General features: G+C 25.8%; 4 protein-coding genes and 2 long non-coding RNA genes across 10 annotated transcripts; 4 read left to right on the forward strand and 2 right to left on the reverse strand.

Moving 5' to 3' along the window:
- Window positions 1-873: 873 nt before the first annotated feature.
- LOC127291081 (uncharacterized) lies at window positions 874-17,308 on the reverse strand. 3 transcript variants are annotated; one of them, XM_051320002.1, is made up of 11 exons: window positions 17,114-17,308; window positions 6,239-6,458; window positions 5,065-5,621; window positions 4,607-4,901; window positions 4,177-4,512; window positions 3,945-4,107; window positions 3,651-3,809; window positions 3,372-3,547; window positions 3,095-3,301; window positions 2,987-3,010; window positions 874-2,850 (listed from the first exon to the last, which is right to left on the reverse strand). In XM_051320002.1, the coding sequence occupies exons 2-11, from the start codon at window positions 6,339-6,341 to the stop codon at window positions 2,771-2,773; spliced, it is 2,100 nt and encodes a 699-aa protein (XP_051175959.1). In that variant the 5' UTR covers window positions 6,342-6,458; window positions 17,114-17,308; the 3' UTR covers window positions 874-2,770. The 3 variants fall into 3 exon arrangements, with proteins under 3 accessions (XP_051175959.1, XP_051175960.1, XP_051175961.1); XM_051320003.1 differs by lacking the exon at window positions 17,114-17,308 and adding an exon at window positions 7,428-7,449; XM_051320004.1 differs by lacking the exon at window positions 2,987-3,010.
- On the forward strand, window positions 5,666-8,129 carry LOC127291103 (uncharacterized). 2 transcript variants are annotated; one of them, XR_007844536.1, is made up of 4 exons: window positions 5,666-5,976; window positions 7,018-7,175; window positions 7,458-7,684; window positions 7,830-8,129. It is a non-coding gene; the product is annotated as an uncharacterized LOC127291103 (long non-coding RNA). The 2 variants fall into 2 exon arrangements; XR_007844537.1 differs by lacking the exon at window positions 5,666-5,976 and adding an exon at window positions 6,668-6,870.
- On the forward strand, window positions 8,272-16,216 carry LOC127291102 (uncharacterized). The gene is made up of 5 exons (XR_007844535.1): window positions 8,272-8,799; window positions 8,997-9,395; window positions 12,747-13,326; window positions 14,430-14,982; window positions 15,137-16,216. It is a non-coding gene; the product is annotated as an uncharacterized LOC127291102 (long non-coding RNA).
- A 666-nt stretch (window positions 17,309-17,974) lies between the features above and the next one.
- LOC127291064 (serine/threonine-protein kinase fray2) lies at window positions 17,975-21,802 on the forward strand. 2 transcript variants are annotated; one of them, XM_051319978.1, is made up of 5 exons: window positions 17,975-18,106; window positions 18,584-18,734; window positions 19,821-19,942; window positions 20,271-20,943; window positions 21,005-21,802. In XM_051319978.1, exons 2-5 carry the CDS (start codon window positions 18,651-18,653, stop codon window positions 21,299-21,301), a joined length of 1,176 nt encoding a protein of 391 aa, XP_051175935.1. In that variant the 5' UTR covers window positions 17,975-18,106; window positions 18,584-18,650; the 3' UTR covers window positions 21,302-21,802. The 2 variants fall into 2 exon arrangements, with proteins under 2 accessions (XP_051175935.1, XP_051175933.1); XM_051319976.1 differs by having other exon boundaries at window positions 17,996-18,106; window positions 18,651-18,734.
- A 100-nt stretch (window positions 21,803-21,902) lies between these two features.
- LOC127291065 (F-box only protein 28) lies at window positions 21,903-24,334 on the forward strand. Its single transcript, XM_051319979.1, has 3 exons — window positions 21,903-22,153; window positions 22,598-22,846; window positions 22,909-24,334. Exons 1-3 carry the CDS (start codon window positions 22,046-22,048, stop codon window positions 23,626-23,628), a joined length of 1,077 nt encoding a protein of 358 aa, XP_051175936.1. The 5' UTR covers window positions 21,903-22,045; the 3' UTR covers window positions 23,629-24,334.
- Window positions 24,335-24,376: 42 nt separating this feature from the next.
- On the reverse strand, window positions 24,377-27,083 carry LOC127291063 (cilia- and flagella-associated protein 91-like). The gene is made up of 9 exons (XM_051319975.1): window positions 26,845-27,083; window positions 26,566-26,765; window positions 26,184-26,502; window positions 25,838-26,091; window positions 25,557-25,778; window positions 25,164-25,459; window positions 24,854-25,070; window positions 24,662-24,761; window positions 24,377-24,591 (listed from the first exon to the last, which is right to left on the reverse strand). The coding sequence occupies exons 2-9, from the start codon at window positions 26,710-26,712 to the stop codon at window positions 24,470-24,472; spliced, it is 1,677 nt and encodes a 558-aa protein (XP_051175932.1). The 5' UTR covers window positions 26,713-26,765; window positions 26,845-27,083; the 3' UTR covers window positions 24,377-24,469.
- Between the last annotated feature and the right edge of the window lie 54 nt (window positions 27,084-27,137).

A 27,137-nucleotide genomic window follows, 5' to 3' on the forward strand; every position in this document is an offset into this window, starting at 1 on the left:
AAAAAAAAAATATTTCGTGGACAATGAAAGAAGAAAATCAAAAAACATGTACATAGAGAAAGAAAATAAAAATAGAAGTATAATATTTTTATCAAATGCTACAATTATAAAATAACATATTATTAGTAAAGTAAAACTTTCATGAAATAAAAAAAAACTTAAGTTTTCAATTTTCATTAATAATGTTACTGTAGAAAAAATTATGAATATTAAATATTTTTATATGTTGTCGTTATTTTAAGTTTATTGAAAATTTTGTTTGCATAGGAAAGTTGCACAAGTTATTGCGGAAAAAAGAAACGTTGAGAACTCATTATTATTTTTAAATTAGCTTCTCTTTTGCTGTATTTTTTGCATAACCAACGATACTTTATCATAATGACAACTTTCCTTGACGTTTTATTTACGTTTATAATAATTAAAAATTTATTATTGGAAATAATTAAATTTATGTTTATAAAACCATTTCTTTATAAATTCAATAATATCGATTTCTTTATTTTAATGTTCATCAAATAACAAGGAAACTAAAAAATAACAATTACAAATAATCGGGAAAGGTTTGTTTTTAATTTAAAATCTAATTTAAATTTAATACTATTTTTCATATTTGAATTTTGGTATTGAAGAAAATATTTGTCTGGGAAGTAAAAAAGAGAATTGGTAACATGTATGTATTATTAAAACAAGTTGTTTAAAAAAGAATCGTTTTGAATTTGTACGTATAAAAATTGAATGTCGGACATGAATAATTTCATTCGCAGAATTTACAATTTTATAAATAATAATTGTGAGTTAAGATGAATGATGTAAAATGAATTAAAAAAAAATATTTATAGCCTTAAAATATTTCACACTTTTCTACTCCAAATATTGTTTTTTTTTTTTGACATTCTGTTTGTGCATAAAAAGTAAGATTTTAAAATCGCTGTAAATTATTCGCAGTCATGAGTCAATGCACTCATTCGTTTCAATTTTTCTTATATTATATTAATTTCGTTTTGTAAATAATGTGAATTTTTTTTTTTTCATTACTGCATTCTATACATATTATTAATATAACGTAAAATTAATTCATATTTCACTGCCCTCCATTTCACTATTTTAATGAAAAATATTGATAATGTGCAACTTATTAAAAAGGATAATTTTTTCTGTCTAAATATATAAACATATATATATAAATATATACATAATTAGAAATATACATTATTATATATGTGCGTAAGGAGAATTATATATAAAATGAGATGGTATGCACACGATATTTCATACCTGGAACGTGTAAAAATAAAGTTGAGAATTAATTCTCTTCATCAACAAAAAAGTGTATGAATACAAAAAAAATGAGAGAGTGTTTAGTATTGATAAAAATATTTAAATTTATTTTGTTTTCTTAGTTACATTGTCAAATAATAATGGAGGATATGTGTTGCAAGTCTGCATGAGAAATAAAGCAGGCCTATATATATATATAGTAAAAGCAAGAGGTTGTTTTTGTTAGTTTCAAAAAAAAAAATTTTTTTTTTTAAATTTAGGCCTATAGAAATATTAGAATCTTGCTCTTCTTTAATAAATTTACTATGAATTAAATGAATGTGTTATTCATTACTTTTTTTTAGAAAAAAAAGACTACAAATGCTTGAATTTTTAATTTAAAATAAAAAAAAAATTAAAATTAAAAATTAAAATTTGGATAATTTAAAAATTTAGATTTCAATTTTTAATTTTTTTTTTCTTGAAATCTTCTTTATTGAACACAATTTTTTACACACTGAAGAATCAAGTACATTAAATTCGTTGTGAATGCACCAAAGTCATCATTTTGATAATGTTGACAATTTTATGCAGTGTAACTAAATAAATTTTAAAACTAATTATAGGATTCAAGATTTTTTTTGTAATGGAAAACTTTTTTTCATGATATTACTTTAGATTTAAAATTCATTCAGGCACACTGAGATATTCAAGTACATATCCAATAATCGACATCAAGTAGCAGTGCTATCTTCTCCATCTTTGGAAAGTGGAAAGTATAAAAATATTAAAGCATACAATAAATACATAGATATGTACCTGACTTAATGTATAATTAATAATATATATATATATATTAATCATTAATATATTAACGCTTTTTTTTACTATGTAAATGCATTTTAACGAAAACAAATAAGGGGCAAGAAAATGTTTATAAAAATTCTATAAGGAAAGGCTTACAATTTAAAATTTTCGTATTTTTTTATAAAATTGTTTTTAAATTAAAAAAAAAAAAATTAAATGAAAACATTTATAATAAATTAGAATACGAGCCTTTTAAACTATACTTTTACGGTCAATATATTATGAGATTCTTTTTTTCTTTTATACGTATACAAAACTGTATGAAATCTAATTGTTCAAGTAAGAAAATAACTATCTATTCGTTCACAAATTTTCCATTCATTCCGCATTGAAACATTCATTCTTTCTCTTGCAAAATAGCACTTTATGTTTATGACTCTGTTATAAATAATGCACTTATTGAAAAAAAAAAAAAATGTACCTATTTTATTAAAAAAAAAAAAAAAAATCGTGCAAATTTGAAAATTGCAATTTTTTTCAATAAACGCAAACTTAAAAAGATCATTTTTCGAAAAAAATTACACACAGTTTAACTTTTTTTTTAATACATAATTTATAAATCGTTGGTATACTGATCACTTGTTGCAATATTTTAAAGAAGTAAATTAAGAAAAAGCTTTAGCACCAACTAAAATTAATTGCCTCTTCAGTATCGAAATTCTCCTTTTTTCGCCATACCATTATGATAAACTCTCAATGGTGTGTAACTTCCATTTCCATTCATTGCTAAAAAAAAAAAATTATAATTAGTTAATTAATTAAAAAAAAATTTCTTTTAATTTAAAAGTTTTTCGTTCATTATCAATTAATTTGTATATCGATTTTTATTTTAATAGAATCATTTTCTTTTATGTTAACTTACTCTGTTCATATTCTTCAATTGCAGCTTGAATGGTAAAAAAATGAGAAAAAATGATAATTTGAATGAAATGAATAGTGAATTAATAATAATTGTTTAATTTTTCAGTACCTTGAACAACAGAAGGTTGTTGACGCGTTCCTTGAACATTTTGGGCATGACATTTTGGTTTCAATAGTCCATGATAAAGAATAAAATAAATTATTGCTATTATAGCTGCAGATCCAGCCATACAACGATAAACATACTTCAAAGATTCAACGATATTTGTTTCGTTAATATCGACGTATGCACCAATTACAGCTCCAAGTGCACGACCTGTGAGAAATTAAAATTTTATTATTTAAAAATAAAAAATAAAAAAAAGAAGTACAATAAAAAAATTTACCAATACAAAAATGGGCGATCACAGGCAATGCTTGTGCAGTAACTGTCATATTGCGAGGTACTAAGTGTCTTAAATAGAGAATTGCAGTCACCCACATAATGCCCAAGGTGAAAAGTTCCAATGCTTCTGAGATCAAGGCCCACCAAGGATCAGGTACCAGACTTAAACCAGTGAATCTGAAATTTTTGTCTTAAATTACTTTTATATGAATTAATTTCCCATTCTTTTGTTTTTATAATAGCGTAAAATATTAGAGAATATTTAAAATAATTAAATTACCTGACTATGTAAATGGTAAATGCTAAAATAAAAAGATTGCTATGTCCACAATAATCAACCAGGTGTTCTGACTTCCAAAGAAAAAGTAAAGTTGGTAAGGCGCCAACTGTTAGGACAATTCCTATTGAGAGTTCATCGCCATTGAGTTGTGTAAGGTATCTAATCGTAACAAATAGATAATTATTTTTTTGTCTGAAAATTTTCAAAATGACATGAAAGAACCAATTTTTTTTTAAATTTTCATTAAATAAAAATTAATTTTCTAGGGAATTGGAATTTTTTTTTATTACTTACAAAGGAAGATAGGTGTCCATTGCACTCCAGAATATTCCCATAATGATGAGGACAAAAACAAGAGCTGCTGTTTCGCTACCATATCTTTTGACTGCACTCATTGGAAGAGCAAGCATTCCACATCTTGTTTGCCACCACCATTCGGGAGGACTCAATGGCATTCCTAAAAATGAAAGAAGATTTTTTTTTTAAATTTTTATTTTTTATAATTATATTTAATTTTTATACACACCATTTGCAGAAAGGGCCACGCATGCTGCTAGGAGAACCATCAAACAATGAAGAACAATTGGCAAATAATAGACTGAGCTTTTTGGAACAATAGTGGTCAAATATCCTGTTAATGGACCAAAAAGAGCAAAACCCAATGATCCAAAAGCAAGTTGACGACCGACATCGCCTCTTCCACAAGACGTTTCTCGTGTTGCTATAACAACCGCCGCATCAAGAAGAACAACTGCAGCTGTTGGAAAAATATCAGCCACTGAACGAATCACCAGATACATCCAAAAAGTTAACTGTGGATTTCCTATTATTTGACCACATAAACTCTCTTCAAGTACGTTTCCTGAAAAATTGATAGTTTTCGAAAAAATATATATTTTAAATTCAAAAATTTTTTTTTGGAATTTTATAAGTATACTATAATTGTAATAATTTACCAGGTGTTGTGTAAGGATTTTCCAATTTGCATTGAACTGAGCAAGACTTGTTAATTTCCATAGTTTGTAGACTGGAAGGAATTCGACAACTGAAGTAATCAGAAACCGGATAAGCACACCACTCGTCAACTTCTTCAGTGTTGGTCGGTTGCCCAAGGGTAGCATTAACTGCAATTCTCTCTGTATTATTGGTAAAAGCATGGCAAAGTTTTCCCTCTTCAGCATTTTTATAACATATATGAGGTGGAGTTCTATCCATGTTGACAGATAGTAGCGACTTTTTATCATATTGTTCCTGTAAAATGTTATCATTTGCCAAGTTTACTTAACATTAATTTTATTTTCTACAATCTCAAAAAGAATTCAGTTTTTTTTTACAAAAAATAATTATTATATTATTATTTATATTTTAATATTTTTTATTATTTATTAATTTATGTGTGAATTATTTTTCAGACCTGTAACAAAGATTCGGGAACAATGAGCGGTGCAACAGTGATATCGCCACTTCCGTCGTCGAGTGAATATTCTGTGTTACTATCCGATGAATGAGAGAATTGTCGATAAGAAGTTTTTAATTTTTTTGAATGACAGACATATTGACATTTTGTTAAGACAATTGTTCCAAGACGTTCTTCAATCCAACGATGACAATCTTTTGTGTCTTTACATCTCTCCTGATAGACAATTGCTCCATTTTGATCGCAAGAAAAATTTAATGATGGACTACGCTCTTGTGAGAGTTCAATTTTTGTTGCTGGCACTAATAATAGAAGGGAATAAAAAAGTGCTGAAAAAACACAAACAACTGCTATCATTACACGAAGATAACGACCAGTTGATGATTTGTCATTTGAACCCTGATGACCTGCCATTTTGTCAGCCAATGGTCCTGCAATTAATGGTCCCAAAATTGCTACCACTGCTGAGGCCATTGAAACTATTCCTATTTTATTTCTCGTTAGGCCCACCTCTGTCATGTGCAGTGGAAGAAAAGGAAAAAGGCATCCCATTCCTGTAAGTTTCGAATTTTGTTCTATGAAATTTAATTGAATTTTAAAAAATTTCATTTTTAAAGAATTATTATTTTTTTTTTAAACAGAATTTATTATTTTATTGTAAAAAATTAATATTATAAACATATTTTGAATATTTGAATAATTTTGTAAATGTAAAGAAATATTTTTTATTTTTCTCGCCAAAATCAATGTTGATTGATGAGTTTTTAAATTTTTTCATAACGCTACTGTAATTAATTAATTATTGATTTGAAGTGGGTGCTAAATATGGAAGTAATCCATTAGAAACTAATAATCGAGGGGTGTTGAAACTTCAAACCATAAAGAGAACACAATGCTGTAATACATTAAGTAAGTGTGTGTTAAAGGGAAATAATTTTTATTACTACTTCATAAACTCGAAGAAGAATGTTCTTCATAAATAATACACTACAATGTACTAGGAAATAAAAAAAAAGCGTTTAAAATTATGTATGCAATTTTTTAGAAAAAATCATTAAATTATTATTAAATTATTAATATTATTATTAAACTTTTTAAAAAGAAAATTAAGAACATATTTTTTTCTCATTTTAAATAAAAATTATTTGCGGTATATTTTGAAAAATTTTACCTCCGAAAAAAAGGAAGAGAAGACATTTTAATGATATCAGATTTGGATTGAATATTTTCTTGCGTGTAATTGGCTCCTTAGGTAAATCTGTAGTCGACGTCATTTTTTAAATATCCCAATACAATATTACTTAAAACAATTCAAATTGATCGAATTAATTCATTATTAATTTTCTTGACGATTTTTCTCTTTTTTCCATCTTCACAGTTGAACTGCTTATCTGTAATAAAAAAAAAATTGTTTTTTGTAAAATAATTATCATCATTGACATTATTTTCTTTTAATTGTAAAAAAACAAAATTGTCATATAAAAAAAAATTAATTTAATTTCAAAATTAAAACACAATTTAAAGCATTTGAATATTCAATAAAGTAATTGATTTTGACATTTTGATTTCTATAAGTATTCTATAATATCATTGAATTTATTAATAGCGACTTCTGAATAAAGATGACGAAACTTGCGAATTACGTAATCACCGAATAACACTTTTGATTCTTTTTATAGTCGGATGTATGACTTTTATAATTTTATGAGAAGAAATTATGATACCTGTCATTATATTTAAATGATCACAAACTTAAAATGATTATTATGTCATTAATTATAAAACTAGCCTTTTAATAAACACGTGAATATAATAAACATTTAATATCCTACATTATGTTCATTTTATTCATTATAAAACTCGTTATAAAACTTTCATTTCAAAATGCAGTTTTTTTTTTAATATAAATTTTATATTTTTGAAAAAATAATTAATTTTTTAATTTTACAGGCGCAGGTAGAAAATAATAAAATCTCTTAAAGGGATTTTTTGTTTTATTAAATTTTACCCAGAATTTCTGCTCCAATTAAGAGTCGTTCGCATTGTTATACAAATTGGACAGTGCTTCATAAATTTTAACAACTGAGGGGAAGTACGCAACATAACGGGTAAGTGTTGATCTTAACAAGCTTACATCCTACACTATATTTTCCAACATTTTTATACCTTTCTCAAATTTCTCACAATTATATTTTGCCTGATAAAAAAAAAAAAAAATATTTGCAAAAAAATACAAACGTTCTTTTTCGGAAATAATTTTTCTGATAAAAACATTTTTTTATTAAAAAATGTTTTATATTATTATAATAAACTTTCTAATAAAATTATTTGTAAAAATAATTGAAAAAAAAAATTCTTACGCTTATATACAGTGTCTTTTCTGCTTTAAGGTCTTTAAGTGCTTATAGAATTCGAAACAATAAAGGGACGACCAGTTGATCCATCCCTTATTTTGTCGCAGCTCTTCAATATTTTAGCACGCTCTTCTTGAATTGCAAGACGAGATTTCCTCTCACAGGGCTTTTGATATAGAAAGCACAAGTGTAAGTTTACTTGGATAGAAATAAGAATGAAAGGAGATATATACACTTCCAAGGAGGAGAATAAAAAGCAAAAGGTATAAAAAAAAAGAATCTGTTGATTAATCTTCCGTACTTTTATTGAATTCAAAAAATTCTTTTTGTTTGTTTTTTAAATCTCAAAATATGAAACTTTAAAGAGAATTGTTGGACATTATAGATTTTTTTTTTTGTATTATGAAGTATCAGAGGGAAGAAGAAGCAACGAAGCGTTATATGAACTAGAAATAAAGGAAGTGAAAGAGGTCGATGACAAGATGAACAAAATGGATCATTAATTTTTTTATTAAATTTATTATCATTTTTAACTAACGACAATTTTATTTCCTACATCTGAAGATTCATTTTATTTGTTGAGAAAACTCAACTTCTCACAATTTTTTCAAAGAAAGTGTAAAGTTCTTTTTCTTCTATTGAAATCATTTTATAATTATTTTCCGGTAAGAAAGCTGTAAAAGTTTTTATATGCCATACAAAAAGGTAAGTAAAAAATTTTAATGTCCTTAGAGTGATTTAAACTTTATTTTGAAAATAAATCGATTTGAAATTATTTAAATTTTTTAATTCAATATTAATTAAATTAAATTTTTCATTTAATAAAGATAAACTTTTTCTATAATGCACTTTTATTAATGAAACAAGTAGTTCACAGACATAATTGTGTAAATTGAGGTAAAAAACATAAATGATGTGGACTATTTTCCAAGATATTAAATTGAAATGTTGACACTATTATTAAACAACAAGAATAATTCAATAATTTTCAGGTCAGAAAAGAGTTATTCAACCAGAAAGAAAAAGAAGAAAACTTGATTTTCTTGTTGATGTATCCGTGATTAGTAATAAAAATTACAGGAAAATAATAATAATAAAAGATATAAATATATATACAAGAAATTGGAAATATTTTAATTCAAATCTATTATCTAATATTTTTCCGAAAAAATAATCAACTTTCACCATTCATTTTTGCAAGAGAGGCCAAAAATGAAAGAGTGAATTTTTCTCTTCTTTCGAATCAAACTCACAACTGGTCTGTAATCGACTGGAACTAACAAACATATACAATTGTATCACTTTGTTGGTTCAACTTGTCAAACCAGTTCTCGATTCCACTTTTTAATTTCTCCGTAATGATCATGAAAGCTTTAAGGTAACATTATTAATATTTTTTAAACAATCTGTTTTTGTTGTTCATTGTTAATTAATTTATATTTCAAATGCAATAATTTTTTAAAAATAATTTGAATACAAATTTATTTTTTTTCGTATTTTTATTTATTCAAATAATGACTTTTCTATGTTAATTTTTGTATTAATTTTCATTAAAGTTTCGTCAATTGATTACAGGAAGAAAGAAAAAATATACTGAACGTCGATGGAAAAATTGGCTTAAGACTTAAGCACTGATACTGACTAGGTAAATGAAATTACTATGTAACCCACTTTCTTTTGAATCACATTGGCTTTTGTACACAATATAGAAGCCAAGGCGAACACGTGAAGACGTGAGTACACACAGTACCTTAAAGAATCTAAAATATATCGAAATAGATGAATATGGCTCTAGACTATCTATCTTTTCACGTTGAATGGAAGGATAGGGTAAACATTTCAAAATGAATCTCGAAATTGCGAAGAAGAAACTTGAGAACGTCTCTGTGTCTCTCTCTTAAAAAGCAGTATTGCTTGTCATTCAGCTTAGGCTTTATTTTCAAGTATGGAATTACTTTCACTAAAAAAAAAGAGGTAAATATTTGCAAAATTAATTTCATTTTAATTTTGCGAAAGAAAATTTTGATCTTTTTTTTTCTCCTCGGGGGGAAAAAGTGGAGATTTCGTTAAAAATCCAAATAACATATTGACAAATCCATCCATACTAACAGAAATTTAAAATAATAATAGAAAAAGAAATTGGAAAATTTATAATCAAATGTTTGAAAATGTCTGATGGCAGAATTCCTAATTGATTTTCAATGCAATCTCTTTCAAAGAACTAAATTGAATTGTATAACATATAAATTGAAAAGTAAAATGAAAAAAAAAATTCATTGGAAAAATTTAATTAGTAACAATTAATGTAAATAATTGAAAAAATTTTTAAATAATTATTTATTTGAATAATATTTAAATAATTTGCTATGAAAAGTTATCTTTTGAATCCTTTAGTATCCAATTTCATCAAGGATGTGATTGGTACTGAGATAAGAATCAGAAGCGACATAATTGACATACGAGATCACTATTTTTTTTTTTTGTCTCATCTCTTCTCTATTTACAATTAAATGTCCGCCTCTTTTATTCAATCAACATGAACAGACGATCTGGTTAAAAGTCATTTACAACGATTAACATTCACATTCACAAAGGGAAAGGAAATTCATATTAATCAATTGGAATGCAATAAATCACAATAAAAATAACGTAACATTTTTTTTTTTTTTTTTTTTATTTATTGGGCAAATAATTTTATACATTTATTTTTAAATGTCAGATAAAAGAAAATATTACCTCCATACGAACAAGAATTAACTAAATAGGTTAACGATGTTGTGTATGGAAGCCTCATTACTTTTTTTTTCCTGAGTAAAATTGCAATTTTAACTTAATTTTAAAAAAATAATGAACCGATAAAAATTGAGGTAAAAACAAAAATTTATTTATCGTAATAAATTTCATTTTTTAATTTCAAAAAAAAATAAATATTCTAAATTGAACATAAATTAAAATATTAAATATATTGATTTATCAGTAAATAAATTTAATATTAAATTGGATGATCCATTTAGAAATTCAGTTTTACTCATTAACCCAATTCGGTTGGGGGATTTGCGTGGTCTATAGTAAGAAATCAAAGATAAACATCTCACAAAAATACACGATTCTGAAAGATATCTTTTATGTCACGTTATTGTGCGTGAAAAAAGTAAATTTATTACCGAAATGCGTGCTTTCATCAAATATTATAGATTACTGTGAATTTCAAATTTTCCCAAATTAAAATTCCGATTATATTATTATTAAAATTTAGAATTTTGAACAAAAAAAAGATAACAATTTTTTTTCATTATTTTGATCTCAATTAGCAATTTTGAAGATATTTTCAAAATTTTTATAAATGTAAATTTTTTTTCACAAAAATGTGTCTTTAAACAATAATCCAAACGATATATTTTATCGTCAGAAGTACAATTATGCTGACATAAAAAAATTTTAAATTAAGTAATTTCTCTTGATTTTCTGAGAACGATTAAATATATATGTCATATTCCATTTTTCGTTGTAGAACCGTAAGAAAAAAAAATTGTGAAAGGCAATATGATTATTTACATTACAGAGTAATTGTTTATGAAAAGAGAGCACATACTTCAACATTATTAGAATTTTAAATTCCTTATTCACTTTTTCTAAAACTATAGATATATGCAATTTAATTAATATTAAATTAAAATTTTCAAATCTTACTTAAAAAGTAGACTTTAAAAAAAAAATTCATAAAAATTATTTTTAGTTGAAATATTAAATAAGCAAGGCGATAATATTTGGTCTGAAAGTGAATATTTACTCGCGATTTTCGGTGAGTGCAAAATATCAAACTCGAGTAGTTTAAACCCAGCGATGACGTTACATAGATAGTTAAATTTCCATATTTATTCATTCTCGGTTTGAAAAAAAAACCCATAAATACGTAATTATTCTAGTTCTTAGATAGTGTAAACTGCATGCAAACTATTACTGTTTGTAAGAAAAATATACAACTAGTTTATTACAAATATTATACTATAACTATATGTAATATATATTTTTAATAATATAATTAAATAATTAATTTTACACTCTTTTTTTTGAAAATATAAAAATATTTCATTTTTTTTTTATAAACATTTAAAAAAAAATTTTTAGATCTTTATTTAGTTTTTTGTGAATGCCTTGTGGATAAATTTTATTGATACTAGAAGAAATAGAAGTATAGATTTGCCAGGTGTGAGCAACCGCAAAAGCAAAAGTAGAAGATATTCTTCTGATTTCTAAAGCTTCATTCAAGTTTAAAAAAATCTCCTTCAACTTTTCACGTCATGCGTAAAGATGTATAGAAAACAAAAAAATTTGTATAGAAAATATTATTTTCCTTTTTTGAAAAAAAGGAATGAATATAAAAGAAATGAAAAATAGAAAATATTCTTAAGAATTTTGCAATTTTTTCTAATTACAAAATTTTTTTATCGCCTATTTCTAATTTTAAATTAATATTTTTTATTAAATAGGGCAAATAAAATGAAAACATTCGGACAAAGAATAAAAAATTTTTTAATTTACTCCAAAGTTTCGAAATCGAAATGATTTCCTCTTCAGGGAGTCTATAAAAAAAATATACAAAACCAAATAAAATATAATACAAATAAAAAATAAAAAATAAAAAACAATAAGTCAAAAACACGAAGACATATTATACCCTGAACAAGGAGTAGAGTCTGGAGTCAGAAATTTATAATTAAAATTAAAATTGAGAAATAATAATAAAAATTAAAATTAATAAATAATTGAATTAATTTTTTAAATAAAATATTTTCTCAGAGATTAAATACATCTCTTTATATATATATATATATATAGAAAAATAAAATTCATTCTGCAATAATGTCGCTTTGTGATGAAGAGAATTTTTTCAAAGAAAACCAGTTTCTTATTCAATGGGGCTATATATACACACATTTGCTCAATTTGTATATTGATCCTTCATTCAAACCGTGAATTTGGACAATATACGAGTTGCAGTTTTTGATTATGCACCAAGTTATAAATACAATACCTTCAATTTCTATGCCCCTCTTTTAGGGTCTTTAGAGACTCGTTTTTTACACATTTTTTTGATCACGTTCCTTTTTCTCTTTATTCTTTTTGCTTCGCGATTCGGTTTAATCTTTTATAATAATTGTTTCCTTTTATCCGAAAATTTTTTTCAGAAAATAATTTTTCAATTTCTCTTTTATTTTTTAAATTTATTTGCAAATTATATTTATAATTCAAATATAATTATTATTTAGTCTAATGAAAAATGTGCAAAGAAAATAATGCGAATTTAATGTTTTTCTTTTTTAGTGGGCACGCACGAGACCATCAATATCTTTTTTTTTGAGAGAGAAAAGTTGTCCGCCACAATAGAATATAGGCAACATTAAATTGAAAAAGGAGGCCTTCAGTTGCAGCTTTTTGAGCTAATGCTTTCTTTGTTGGGACACGATGTATTCTCTGGAGTATAAATCCTGACAATGAGACACAAGCTCATTCCGTTAGCCGGATGACGATATCATCATGTTTGACGAACACATGCGGGTTAAAAGGCGCGCGGAAATGTTCACTCAAATATAAATCTATCATCATTATTTTTGAATTCTAGTTTGGATGGTATTCATTATGAAAATTTAATGAAAAAGTTTCTACGATAGAGAGTAAATAAAAATTAATTAACAAAAATAAGAAACACAAATGCTGTGGTGACTTGCAAATGATTAGATTCTAATGAACCATCATTCTGCGCGCCTCCCAGGAAGACTTTAATGAAACTATTGCCATCAAGGCTTTTCTACATCTACAGACCATGACCTAATTAAATTTGTTACCTCATTGATTGAAATCAGAATTTGAGAGATGAATTCATATATGTACAATATAAATAACGGTATTTATCAATAAATTATTATATCATTTTCTTTCATTATTGCGAAAAGAAAGTAAAATTTTTTTATTACTATTATTTATTTTATTATATTCTACGTCCATAAAATAGCTGAGCTTAAAAATTTTATAATTCCGCTTTTTTTTGCTCTTTAGGGAAATAAAAAGGATAATTCCCGCAGGAATCGCCCTTTCTTATGCCCTTTTCAATGAATATATATGTAAGAACATTAAAGTTACTTCAGACATAAACACTCGTGGATATACTATAACGGAATCGCGAATACTCAAGAGTTTCCTGGCAAGAGTAAAAGAGAAATATATATATACAGGGCTGGACAAATCGCACTATAACACTCAAATAGTCTTGAAAAAATAAAATTCTTTTTTTTTCCTATGCAAAATCAATTAGAAAAATTTTACATTTTTAATTAATATTATTTACTATATTTAATAATAATTATTAAAAATTAATTAAAAATTAATTATTAAAAATAGTTAATTATATTAATTCATATAATTAAAAAGTCCTAAAATGGTAAATTATTTTTTTTAAGTGAATAATAAAAATATCACTGAACAAATGAAAAAATTATATAGCAGTGAGGATGTAGATATTTAAAAATCGTACTATTTATTTCTTTTCCGTCTATTGTTTTCGAAGCAATTATTATTATTATTATTATTATTATATACTTGTGACTAAACCCTTTTTCGTTTTGAAACAATTCGTATCAGTGTAATTTTCGAGATCGTAAACGAAATTATTTGAATTTTTTTTTTTTTTTATCTACCATAAATGTGCTCACGTCATCTTTGTTCAACCGTTAAAACGTCCTCAGCAATACAATCTTTCTTTCTTTCGAGGGGAATCCATGAATTTAAACTCGTCTGAATTCTTTGCGTAAACCCTTCCGGTATATATAAAATGAAATTCATCCAATTCATAAATTTTATCCCCTAGCTGAGCCATGACAAATTTTCTCCTTTTGTAATCTTAAAACTGATTTTATTATTTAATTTTTTATTTTTAGACATTAAGGTGTTTTTAATGAGATTATAAAAACAATTAAAAAAAATAATTATAGTTGAATTTTTTAATTGCAGAGTAACGAAGAAGAAGAAGAAGAAGAGGAATAATCAGAGAAAGAAATAATAATAGAAAAAGAAATAAGAAAAAAAAATTTCATCCTTTTTCTTCTTTCTATTATCTCTTCGGAAATTTTAATTCAAGCGTAACAAATAAACTTACAGATGAAAATAAAATAAAAAAAAAAAATAAAAAATTATGTTTTGAACGATGCGATTATCTGCTGTAAATTGGTGATGCGTTTTATATATATATATATATATATATATGGTGAGAGGTCTACATACGCGAAAGGTACCGCGAGGGCAAGTGACCAGGAAAGAGAATAAAAAAAGGACAAAGAATTATGGAGGTAGAGCAACTGAGAAAGAACCTCTGGGAAATGGCTTAACAACATTTCAAGATCTCTAACCGTCTCTTCCGTGTTTTTACAATATGCTACTACATTTACATTTTGAATAAAGCTTTGCGTTTACAATTTTTTACATCATACCGAAGAAGCTCCCATTCGTCCACAATAGAACAAGAAAAACAATTTGGAAAATTTCTCTCACCAGTCTCATTTAAATGGTAACTTTTTTTATTCTAATTGTAAAGTAAATAATTTTATTATCAAAAAATTTTTTTTAAATTAAAATTTTAATTTAAAATTTTTAATTTAATTAAAGAAAGAAATATATAAAAGATATTATTTCATTTAAATGAAATTTGTTTTTTATTTCAGGGATCATTTTCAAAAAAAAAAAAAGCCAAATGACAAATTAGTTGAGAGAACACCGTGACATTTTACAATTAGAATTCGTCCCCCTTTTGAGGTCTACAATGGTATTCGACATTTGTATATAGTTAGATAGAGTAGATAATAATAAAAGCCAGCAACATGTGCGCCCGCTACTCTACAATATTCGCTTCGTTACTACAGAAACTATATCGCTCTATTTTGCTCTCTATAATATTATGTATATACAAATATTTCTGATTTGAAATTTCAATTTGAAAATTTTCAAGAAATTCATAGGCCACAAAAATGCTTACACAAATGTTGATGGTTAAATGTTTTACTCGAACTCAGAGAACGTAAAAACGGCGCATTTGTGCGAAAACTTTTATTACACGAGTGAATGTCGTCGTTGACGACGGGCAAAGAACCCTTTGAATTGCGCAAAAAAAAAAAAGAGGGGTTGTAAATTAAAATGCAGTTTGATGAAAATCTTGAAGCGAGCTTAAAAACAAAAGATAACACTGTCTCAAGTTTCTGACTCGAAATCTCGAGAAAAAAAGAAGAACCAAAAAATTAATTATTTTACTTGACACTCAAATTTGATTTATTTTTTAAAAAATAAATCGTCACATTTAAAAGGAAGATAATTTTATAATTAATCTGATGCATATCGCTTCATATTAAATTCATAAATATAAAAGAGGTCACTTATAAAATTATCACTCATAATGGAAATTAAAATAACAACTTTAAATGTTTCATGAACAAAAGAATCGTTCTTCTTTAAATCTAAATTAATTAATAATTAATAATTAAAAATTGTAAAATGATTGAAAAAAAATTGTGAAAAATGTATTTTTTGTAATTATTATAAATAGAAAAAGACAAACAGAGAGTTTAAAATAGTTATAAATTGATAATAATTCGTGAGATTGTGATCATCACATTACTGTCAATCAGTGGTTTGAATGGACCTGAGAACTTTTTTCACTATAATCACATCTGATAAAACGACGTGTGAGACTCGACTCTAAAATTACAAGTATGAGAATCCATTGTTGAATAATAATAAATTTCATACAATTCTCTTTGAAGTTCATTTCGACACAATCTAGAATCCAATAAAACTACCCCTCGTGCAATAATACAACTGCTGCCACTGTTTGGAGGGGTTGTGTATGTGCTTCCGGAATTTCGACGCTTGTAGACTCGCAAAAACCGTCGTCGTTGCACGTATAGAACTTTGCGTGTCAAAGTAGATTCAAATAGGGGAAAGGACTTTTAAGAAAATGATAAAGATATTCAGTGAATCGCTTTTTCCATTTTATACATATACTGTTTCGTGAAAAGAAAGCATTAAGAATGCTAAAAAAAAAAAAAAAACAGTTTGCGACATTGAATTTGAATTTTAAATTCGAACGAAAGTTATACATTTCTAATATTTATATATAAACGATAAACCTATACATATATGTATAGTGGATTTTTTCTGCCCTTTTGTAATAGAAGTATAAAACATTTTTCTCAATCTAGTTATATATTGCAAAATATTGCTTTCTTATTATTTGGTCAGTAAAAATTTTTTTACATTTAAAATTAGAATATTGCATAATTTTGGAGAAATTTTAATACAAAATTAATTCATAAGAAAAAAAATCTCAAAATGTATAATGCAATAATAAAAATAAAACATTTAAAAGAATAATAATTAAAATAAATAATTAATATTAATAATTAATTGAAACTAATTAATCATATATAATAAATAATGTAAAGAGAACGAAAATGAAAACATTAAATACGTTGAATTTAAAATTTCAAAACTAAATCAAATCTTTTAAAAAAATTAATTAATTATATTTAAAAAAAAATAATGGTTGTTTATATTAAAAGAAATCAAACCCATAAACAATATGGTCAAAAATTAAATACGGAAGTAAGTAATAAAATTATAAAAGTTAAAAATAATATATGACTTACTTGGATATTGAGAATGTGAATAAATAAAAAATAATCCAAAAATTTGATTGCACTGTATTTAAATAATTTAATGTCTTCATGCACTAATTATTAAAATCAGCTGTGGCAAAAGTTTGAAAACGCGCACTTTGATATAATAAACACTGCGAAAGCAACGAGAAACGATGTGTACTGTAGCAAATCTACCGCAAGACTGTTGCGTCCCGGCTTTTACTGAGTCGTTCTTCTCTGCATCTAAAAGTCGATGGCAACAAATCTTTATAGAAAAATTATATTATTTTTTTTTTTTAAATAATATTTGATATTCTAAATATTTAAATTACAATATATTTCCTTAAAATTTTAATTTCACATTCTTATAATAATTAATTATTAATTATTAATTAATCATATTAATAGTAATTATGATTATTAAATACAAAATTTATATTTTGGTAATAAAAAGGTAATAAAATTACCTATAAAGTACTGGACATTATAATATTTATAATTTAATTTTTCTGAGTAAAAATAAGTAAAAATTAATATTTCTTAGAAATGTCAGTAAAAAGTTGATCTGATTGAAAAACTTATTAATTTTCCTTTCATTTTCTCAATCATTTTTTAAACGATTAATTTATTTTCGTCAATGAAAAAAATAAGTTTTTACTAATATTTAAGTAATATTCGTCTCATACACAATAATTTAACCTTAATTTTGTTTGTTCTTTCTTTTTTCCTTCAATATAAGAAAATTTTATTTAACATATTTTAACAATTATGTTTTTCAAAAATTATACAATGAAAACTTTTTTTAAATTTAAATTTACGATATTCGATAAACACAATCGATATTGCGCACTAGTAACTGCGCACGCTATATACTGCGCATGTCCTCTCATCATCCTAGTACTTCCTGTTTTTTTTTTTGCTGTTATAACATACGCCATTATGGATTCTTTATTAAATTATGCTAGTGACGGTGAAAAAAGTAATAATTCTATCGATGGAAAGGTAAGCTCATTAAAAAATTGTATTTTTTAATATCAAAACAATATCTAAATTAGTAGGATCAAATTGTTTTATGTTTATACAACTGAAGTATTTAATGAATTTGTCAATTTAAAATCATGAATGACATGGAGTAAGTAAATTGTATATTTTCACTACACACCTATATATATATAAATGTCATTATTTAATTAATTTTCTCAAGTTTCTTAATGAATCAAAAATAATTCAAATTAAATATATATCGTTCCATAACCTTAAATATGTTATTTCAGATTAGTTTTAGGTAATTTTTTTTTTTTGAATATTTACATTATGTTACGCAAAATCAATATTGTATACATAAAATTTATTTAATAATGGTATAAAGTATCATCGATAATTTTATCTTATACTGATTTTTGATTGAGTTGTGTAAGTTTTAATTAAATTTTGCAAATTTTATTTTTTAATATTTATAAAGAAATTTTTTTTATTTAGACAATCTAATTTTGGTAAAGGAGATCAAGTTACAGGCTGATTGGATAGTATTTATTCTGTTTTCAAGATGTTTGCTGAAGAAAGTGGCAGTCTAACGAACAGAAGGGCTAGTGATGCAAATTACGATCCAGTACAAATGGACATGAGTGAGGTATAACGAGTATACAAGTTTTCTTTTTTTCTCTATACTTAGTTTATAAATAATGGAATAATATTTTGGACCTTGACCAAGTCAATATAATATAAATGATGATTAGGATTTTCCTCTACCCATTTCGGCATTTTTTTGGGCTGTACTAATGATTTTTTTTTCGTGATTACCAAAAGAAATGACGAGTTTTTTTTTACTTGTTTTAATCATTTAGATTAGAGACAAATTTTTTTTTATTAAATTTCGAAAGAATGTAATTTATTTTTTAAAATAGAAGGTTCAAATTCCAAATTTTAGTTAAAAACAAATGACATCTAATGTCTTGGTAATGATTGAAAAGAAATGTGGCCTTAAAAAAATTTATGACTTTATAAAGACAATTGACATAACTAGGACAGGAATTATTATAAAAATTTAAACTATAAGTAAATGGGATTAGTGCCATTTCGTGAGAAAATATTAACACGTAGCTCTGTTGGTAATACATGATAATACATCTACGCACCTCGGCAAGGTCAATGCTGTGCGAGGGTCTTTCAAGACTACCCCCCAAGTCCTAACCTGAAGACTGAGGTGAGTAGAGGAATCTGGAAAAAGGTAACACTAACATGAAAAAAAAAAAAAAAACCGCTAAGCCTGAAATAAAGTGACACGCAAATTTTTGCTCGATTCGGAGCTAAATTGACAGACCCTTGAATTTTTTTTTTATATTTTCCCAAGGTGGATTTATTTTGAATAATTTAACTTTATTATTTTAATTCAAGAATTACATAAAATTATTCTTAATTCAGAAATTGCAAAATTGCAGTCTACACGTTGCATGTATCTCGTAATGAATGTTCTTTATTCAATTTTTTTTTTTTTAAATACAAACATTAACATTTAATTCTTTATATATTACATAACATTAAGAAAATTACTAAAGTTACGTGACCTCATTAATAATGACAGAATTTTCAAATGTGTAAATAGAGAAGAAATAATAAGAAATTGAAAAATAAAACAGATTTGAAAGTGACATAATTTAAATTACGATTTTTCTTTAAAAGAGGAACATATTAAATAACTTTTATTTTCATTCTTTAGGAAAGCAACAATAATAATTCATCGGACGAATCAAATAGCGAGCGTGGAAACCATTCTCCACCAAATAGACGAGATGCAAATGTACCAAAAAGAGATACTCCTACAAGATCTCCACCATTGAGGTATAACACTACTATCAAATTTTTTTTTTTTTCACTATTAATTTATTTTCAAATACAGATTTGAGAATATAATTATAAGTGGCAAATTCATTTAATATCCGTGGGGGTTTTATCTTAATTTATTTGTCATTAAAGAGACAAATTTTTCAATCTTTTTAAAAAATTAAATAGTTTAGAACTTTTAGAAAACTTTAGAAACTAAATTTACTTTCTAAAGTTTTCCAAATGTTTCAAAAAAAAGTCACAAAAAAAAGTATTCTTGCTTTCGAGCTGAATAATAATGCAAAATCTGTGTGGTATACCCCTGCAGAACGTAATCCTTTTACAGGCAACCAGAACATGAGAAGCACACTTTAAATACTCAAGAAGAATCAAAACGAAGTGATCGTTATGGAAAAGGTAAACATTCTACTGAGAAAAGTCGTAAATCCTCTCACGATGATCGAAGAGGGAGCGATTATAAAGATAGTAAAGATTATAAAAAATCATCACGTGACGATGATCGAAGGTCACGCGACGATGAAAGAAGAAGGGACAGGGTATCATCAAGTCGAGATGAACGTGATAAAAGTCATCATCGAGATGATCGAAGGGATAGAGACAGAGATCGAGACCGGGATCGTGATCGTGGTAGAGAGAAACGAAGAGAAAGAGATCGTGATCGTGATCATCATCGTCGTCGTTCAAGAGATGATCGTTCAAAGGATCGGCATCGCGATGAAAAATCGAGTCATCACAATAAGGACAGAGATCGAACAAAATCGAGATCGAGATCAAGAGACAAAAATCAATCGAGTTATAGATCGTTGAGCTATAGAGAGGAAAAAAATAGAAGCAAACTCGCTCAATTGGAGAAATTAGGAATTGAATTAAAAACTCCCGAGGATGAAAGTGGTGTCAATAATCCACAAGAACAACATTTTTATAATCCTCTTACAACAGCAACTCAAGGAAAATATGCCGAGCAAATACAAAAGAGAAAATTACTTTGGGCTAATAAGGTAAGAAATTTGCAATATTTATTTAAAAAAAAAAAAGTATTAACAATTAATTTTTTTTCAGAAACCAGATGAAAGTAAAACTTCTACAACAACGACAGCAACATCAAACACGTGGGTGGGCACGACATTTACGCACGATCAAGATGGAAAGGTAACGGCTAAATTTAAACGACTAATGGGTATCAAAGGTGATATGCCAGCGGCAAACACAGAAGGTTCAAAACCTGATATTCTAAAAAAACAAGAAGAAATGTTTACAAATATGGAGCAACAATATGAAGTAGCAAGAGCAACAACTCATACGCAACGTGGCGTAGGACTTGGTTATGCAACTGGAGGATATCAATTTCCACGATAAAATTCTTATTCTTCGGTTAGGAAAGCATTTCACTAGAAATTATTGGCCAAGTGTAAAAAAAAAAAAATTTGAATGATGTGTGTGAATCTATTAAATTGAATGATTGTTAGAAGTTAATATTATTGATAGTAATTCATTCAGAGAACAATAATCGACGTTCATTAATTAAATTGTTCATTTTATTTATTTTTTTTTTATTTGCAATCATTTTTCACCTAAACTGGTAAATCTTGTACAGTTAATGAAAAGTAATTGATTAAAATTAAACGTATATGCAAATGTTATTTCATCGCGCGATATTACCAGGGAAAAATGAAAAGTATTTCTTTAAAAAAAAAAAAAGAAAAAAAGTATTTAAATGTATATGATCCTCAGATTTCACGATTATTGTACACATAAGTATATGATTTTGATTCATAAAAAGCAAAACTGAAGGAGACAGACAATAGGCATTACATTGTAATTTAACAAAGGCTTTCAATAAAAATTTTCGAAAATATATATTCAATTTTATTATTTTTAAATATTTAAAATTAATGGCGGAAAATGAACGACCAATAGAGTTGCTTTTTAAACGCGTGCGTAGTACAATTAAAAATGGCGTTGTTGGCCTTTGTTATTGTTTTCTTCTAATATTTCATGGCATAATACGCAAATGTTAATTCGTTTAAAACAATTGATTAAAAACAATCAGTGAGCTGTAGTTTTTTGTGATAGATTCGCGAAAGAAATAAGTTATTAAAAATGTCTTACATTTCGAATGAAGAATTAAATTTAGCTCTTCTACCAGATGTTGTTTTGGAGGCGATTTTTTCTAACCTCACCTTTGATGAAATTGCGAAAAATCGAATTGTAAGTAATTGAAAAATTGATAATTTACCCTTCCAAATATAAAAGAACATTTATTTTTTTACTAAATTTAATATTACAAGTTTTTATAATTTAAAAAAAAAACGTCATCGTCTTTGACTTTTGTGCATTTTTCTGTTTACTTTTAACATTTGTATATAATTTGCTCCAATTTTCTTTAAATATTTGAAAATTTTCTACAATTATGATATCAGTTTGTTTTACCCGGAATCTCTTTTTTCCCTTTAAATTGACAAGATTTTTTTTTTGTCTTTGATATCCATTTATTATTAGTCATCTAGAAAATATAACAAAGCCTTTAGTTTTCTTTTGTTTATGTTTTATAAATAAAAATTCTAATTCAACAATTTAATTTTATATTTAAACAATTTTTGTTGCGAAAAAAAATTGTTCGTTAATTAATTATATTGTTAAAATATCTTTTAGGTTTGTAAACAATTTGATAGAATTTGTAAGAAATTATTAAATCGTGGTTTTAATTTAATTGAAAAATATCACGCTCAATGTTTGCGCTCTGTAAAAAGTCAATTACCACGAAGAGAATCAGAAAGACGAAGTCATCCTTTGGCACGTCATTGTGATATTTTAACAGCTATTGAAACAAGAATTTCAATGTTAAATATGACTTTTATTAAATACGTGGATCTTAATCTCTGTTGCTTCATTCCCGGAAAGGTAAGATTTTCTTAACTTCTCAATATCATTTATTTTTTAACTAATTAATTTCTTTTTCGTAGGTAATTGACGAGATATTTCGTGTTATTCGATTGGTAACAGACTCAAAATCACCACCACGTGCTCATGAAATTCTTCAAGAACTTCGTGATATTAGTAGTATGGCAATGGAACATTTTGATGAAAAAATATTACCCGATTTAAAGCACAGCATTTGTTCTTCTGTGGTTAATAATGTAAGTTCATATGAATTGCCCACTGGTAATTTAAAATTGGCGCATTCAAGTTCAAGTTCAGTTTTATCACATGGTTTTAATAGTAATCGATTAAATCAAACATTCAAAAGAATTTACAGTCGTACTAGAAAAAATAAAACTTTAGTTGTAACAGTACAAAGTCAAATGCGAAAAATGAAACAGCGAATGAATAGACAGGGTCTTCAAATGCAATTGCAAAGTTCAAAATTACATGAGCAAGTTAAAAAAATTAGTGAACAAGATACACAAATTGCGGAATTAAAAAAACATTTAGAAGAATGGGAACAAAAAATTGGTGATCTCACTGCTGAATTAAGTCGAGCACGTGAAGAAACACAAAAACCAGACAATATCGATGGTTGTAAACGAAAACATATTGATGTTATTGGCCGTGATTCAAATAAAGATCTACAATCAAAAAAAAGAAAATTAATTGTTGAACGAAAACCATCAAACGATGCAAAAGATGTTAAATTCAAAAAATTTATGTCATCTCTTCTTTCTGAGGAATCAACATCATATTAAATATAACAATTTTTTTAAATTTAAAAGTTTATTGTTGAAAAACATTATTCACATCTCTAAAGTAGAAAAAAAAAAAACTGTTTCAAATTTCTCATTCTCTTTATATATGGAGATCTTTTTAAGGATTTACTATACAGTTTTCTAATTATATATTTATATTATATAAATTTATAATCAATTATTTGTTTTTGTAAAAAATAAAATAATTATATCGTGTTCACTTTAAATTCGAGATTACTGAAAAAAAATTAATTTTAAAATTAAATACATGTCTTTGTAATAGATAAAACAAAAACACGTTAATACTCATAAATGTATTTCACTAACGTAATACTATAAGCAAAAAAAAAGTCTGATTTGTGCTAATTTTCATATCTATTTACATTGATAAAAAGGGCAACTTAGAAATGAGATAAAAAAAAAAAAGAATTTTCAATTTGATATAAGTATTAAGAAATAAGCCAAAAATTGATAAGTATTACACAATTTCTGGAATTATCTAAACAAGTGATTAAGATACAGATTTAGTAACTTAGATCATTTATAGATGGGTTTTTATTTTAAATCATTAAATTAAAATAGCTTTTACTAAATTGTTTGTATATACATTAGTTACGCTTTAACACTTAGAAATTGATTAAAAATAAATTTTACTCTCTTGTAAGAAATAATTATGAAAATAATAATAAAGGAAATCCACTTATTATTGCTGTTCTTTTATTTTTGGTATAATCTTACAACTAATGTTTTTTTAACTGTTATTAAATTTCTTTTATTTAATTTTGTTTTTTTAATTGAATTCATAAATTTTATTTTCAAAATGAATTAAAATATGAATTTTTTATATACCTGACCAACTTGAAGAAGATGAATATGAAGTTTCGTGTATTAATTTATCTTGAAAATCCTGAACAATTTCCACTACTACATCGTTTAATATTTCACGAATAGTATTTTCATTTTCTAAAAATTAACTGTAATTATTTTTCAATTGTAAAATATTTATAGAATTTACAAAAAAAATTAAAATTACCATTTGGAATGACAAAAGACATAATTTTATCAATAATAGTGTCAATTATATTCCTGTAATCTTCCTGAATAATTTTTGATTCGCTGAATGATAATTGAGTCTATAAAAAAAAAGGTTTCCCAAAAACGGATTATATTAATATATTTTTTTTCTTTTTTAAAATCTGTAATTTGAAAAAAAAAAATTAAATACCGATGTTGTTGGTAAATTAATATCTAAAATTTCAACTTCTTTTTGATGTTCTGATTCGTTGGTTAATGAAAAATTTAATAATTCATCGTGTGCAGTATTTAAATATTCATGTTCTTTCACTTTTATTTTCTTTCTCATGATTTCCCTCTCAACTTCCGGTAATACAAAATTGTAAACCATATCCGAGACCATTTCTTCTTCATCTATCTCTGCAGCACTAAATAAGCGATACATTTTTTAAAATTAAATTCTCATTTCAATTAATCAAAATAAATTAATTACATAATTTAAATCATATATTGTAACTTACTTTTCAGCTGCATATTTTGAAACACTGTCTATTTTATCAGCTAATGCCAAAACGTATTCTTTAGCTTCTTTTTCTGAAACCCAATCAATACCCTCCTTTACAATATCTTCAAGATAAGCTTCAACAGTATTTTGATTTAATTTCACAATTTGTCGAAAAACTTGATCTAATTCTTTTCGACGTTGAAATTCATCTTGTCTTCGTCCAATTTCAGCTGCTTCTCGTTTACTTCTTTCTCTTTCAGCAAGTAAAGCAAAAGCATGAGCTTTTCGCTCATCTTCAAGTCTTATTAATTCCTGAAAAATTTAATTAATTTTTTATTTTCTAATGAATTCTAAAAAATTAAAAGAATATTAACGAAATTTGAAGAGTATTGTAATTAAAATAACTAACTTTGCTCAAAAAATCCATCATTCCAGAAACAGTCATTCCTTCTAAAGATGAGAGAATTTCATTTAATCTACATTCTTGTTGACGTTTTAATTGTTCCTCTTGTTGTTTGCTTAAAATTTCCGCTTTTCTCTTTTCAATTTTTTCCTTATCTTCATCATGAATAGCATAAACCGTTTGAAGTTCTTTAATTAAATCTCTACATTTCTCACGACCTTCGAACATCTAAAACAATAGTTATTTTAAAAAAATAATCTCAACTATATTTAAGAATTGAAAATTACCATATACTGAATTGCTCTTCCTCTTATTGCATTTTGAATTAGTGTGGCAGATTCATCTTCAATATTCGATATCAAATTATCATCCCTCACATTTGGCGTCGATGGCAAAACAATTGGTTTTGATTTTTGTTCCACATTACAAATGGAACCTGACGTTTGTACATTTAAACGAATTTTTTTCAATTCTTCATAAAGCTCTTCCAATTTTTCATTGTTCCATTTTGTTTCTCGAACGCACAATTCTTTCATTTTTTCTATAAATGAAAAGGTTTTCAATAAAATAAGCTTAATCTTTGTAATAAATCAGACTTTCAGGGTAAAGAAAATTATAAACTTTTAAACATACTCTCTTCAAAATGTCCTTGTTTGTAAAATTTTTGTCTATATTGCATTTGTGAAGAAAAAAATTCAGATACTCGATCCTCATGTTTATTTATAATATCATGATGTTTATATCGATTTCCAATTCTATGCTTCATTGTTAATTTACGAAGTTCACGTCCAAATTTGTGCCTTATTTTTTTTATTTCCTTATCCCGTTTCTCTTCTAAACTACTTCCAAGTCTCATGAAACGATTCTTTTTCTTCTTATTCCATTCGTCATTCCTAGTTTTCATCACTTTTTCAGCTAAATCCATTCTTATCTTCATTATAAATTCAATTTCCTATTAGAGAAAAACCAAAAGTTATTTAAATTCATAAAATTAAAAAAGAAAAACAAAAATTACCGATTCTCGATAAGCCCATTCGTCAGCTTCCAAAGCTGCGACAATATTTGTTCTTAATTTAATATTAGCTTCAGTATCCATAGGTGGAAGAATTTTCTCCCAAGCTCGTCTTATTCTCATTCTATTGATAATTTCGATATCATGCATTCCAATAGATGAACCATGTTTCCATGTTAAATTCAGTACCTCTGGATTATGACCTATTTACAACAATTAATTAGTCAAATTAAATATTCAATTATTGAATTAATCAAAGAAAATGAAAAAAAAAATAAATGCCTGAAACTATTTTATAAGGCGGTTCCCAGGGAGAAGTTTGACATTCGCTTTCCCTGAAATCTGTTTGAGTTCCTCGATCTTGAACATATTCCAGTCTAGATGGTAATGCGTGAGAAAAATTTTCCCCATTTTCAATTTCTTCATTTCCAACGAAATCCTGGCTTCGATGACTAGAGAGTCTTAATTTTGGATTGATTCTATATAATTCATTCTGAAATAAAAACTTATACTCACATTAAAAAAAAAGCACAGCGTCTTAATTGCAAAATAAAATTATAATTTACAAATTAAAA

This window comes from Leptopilina boulardi, unplaced genomic scaffold (assembly GCF_019393585.1).
Source record: "Leptopilina boulardi isolate dan_hultmark-lab unplaced genomic scaffold, ZJU_Lbou_2.1 LbouV2_123, whole genome shotgun sequence".
Lineage (NCBI taxonomy): Eukaryota > Metazoa > Arthropoda > Insecta > Hymenoptera > Figitidae > Leptopilina > Leptopilina boulardi.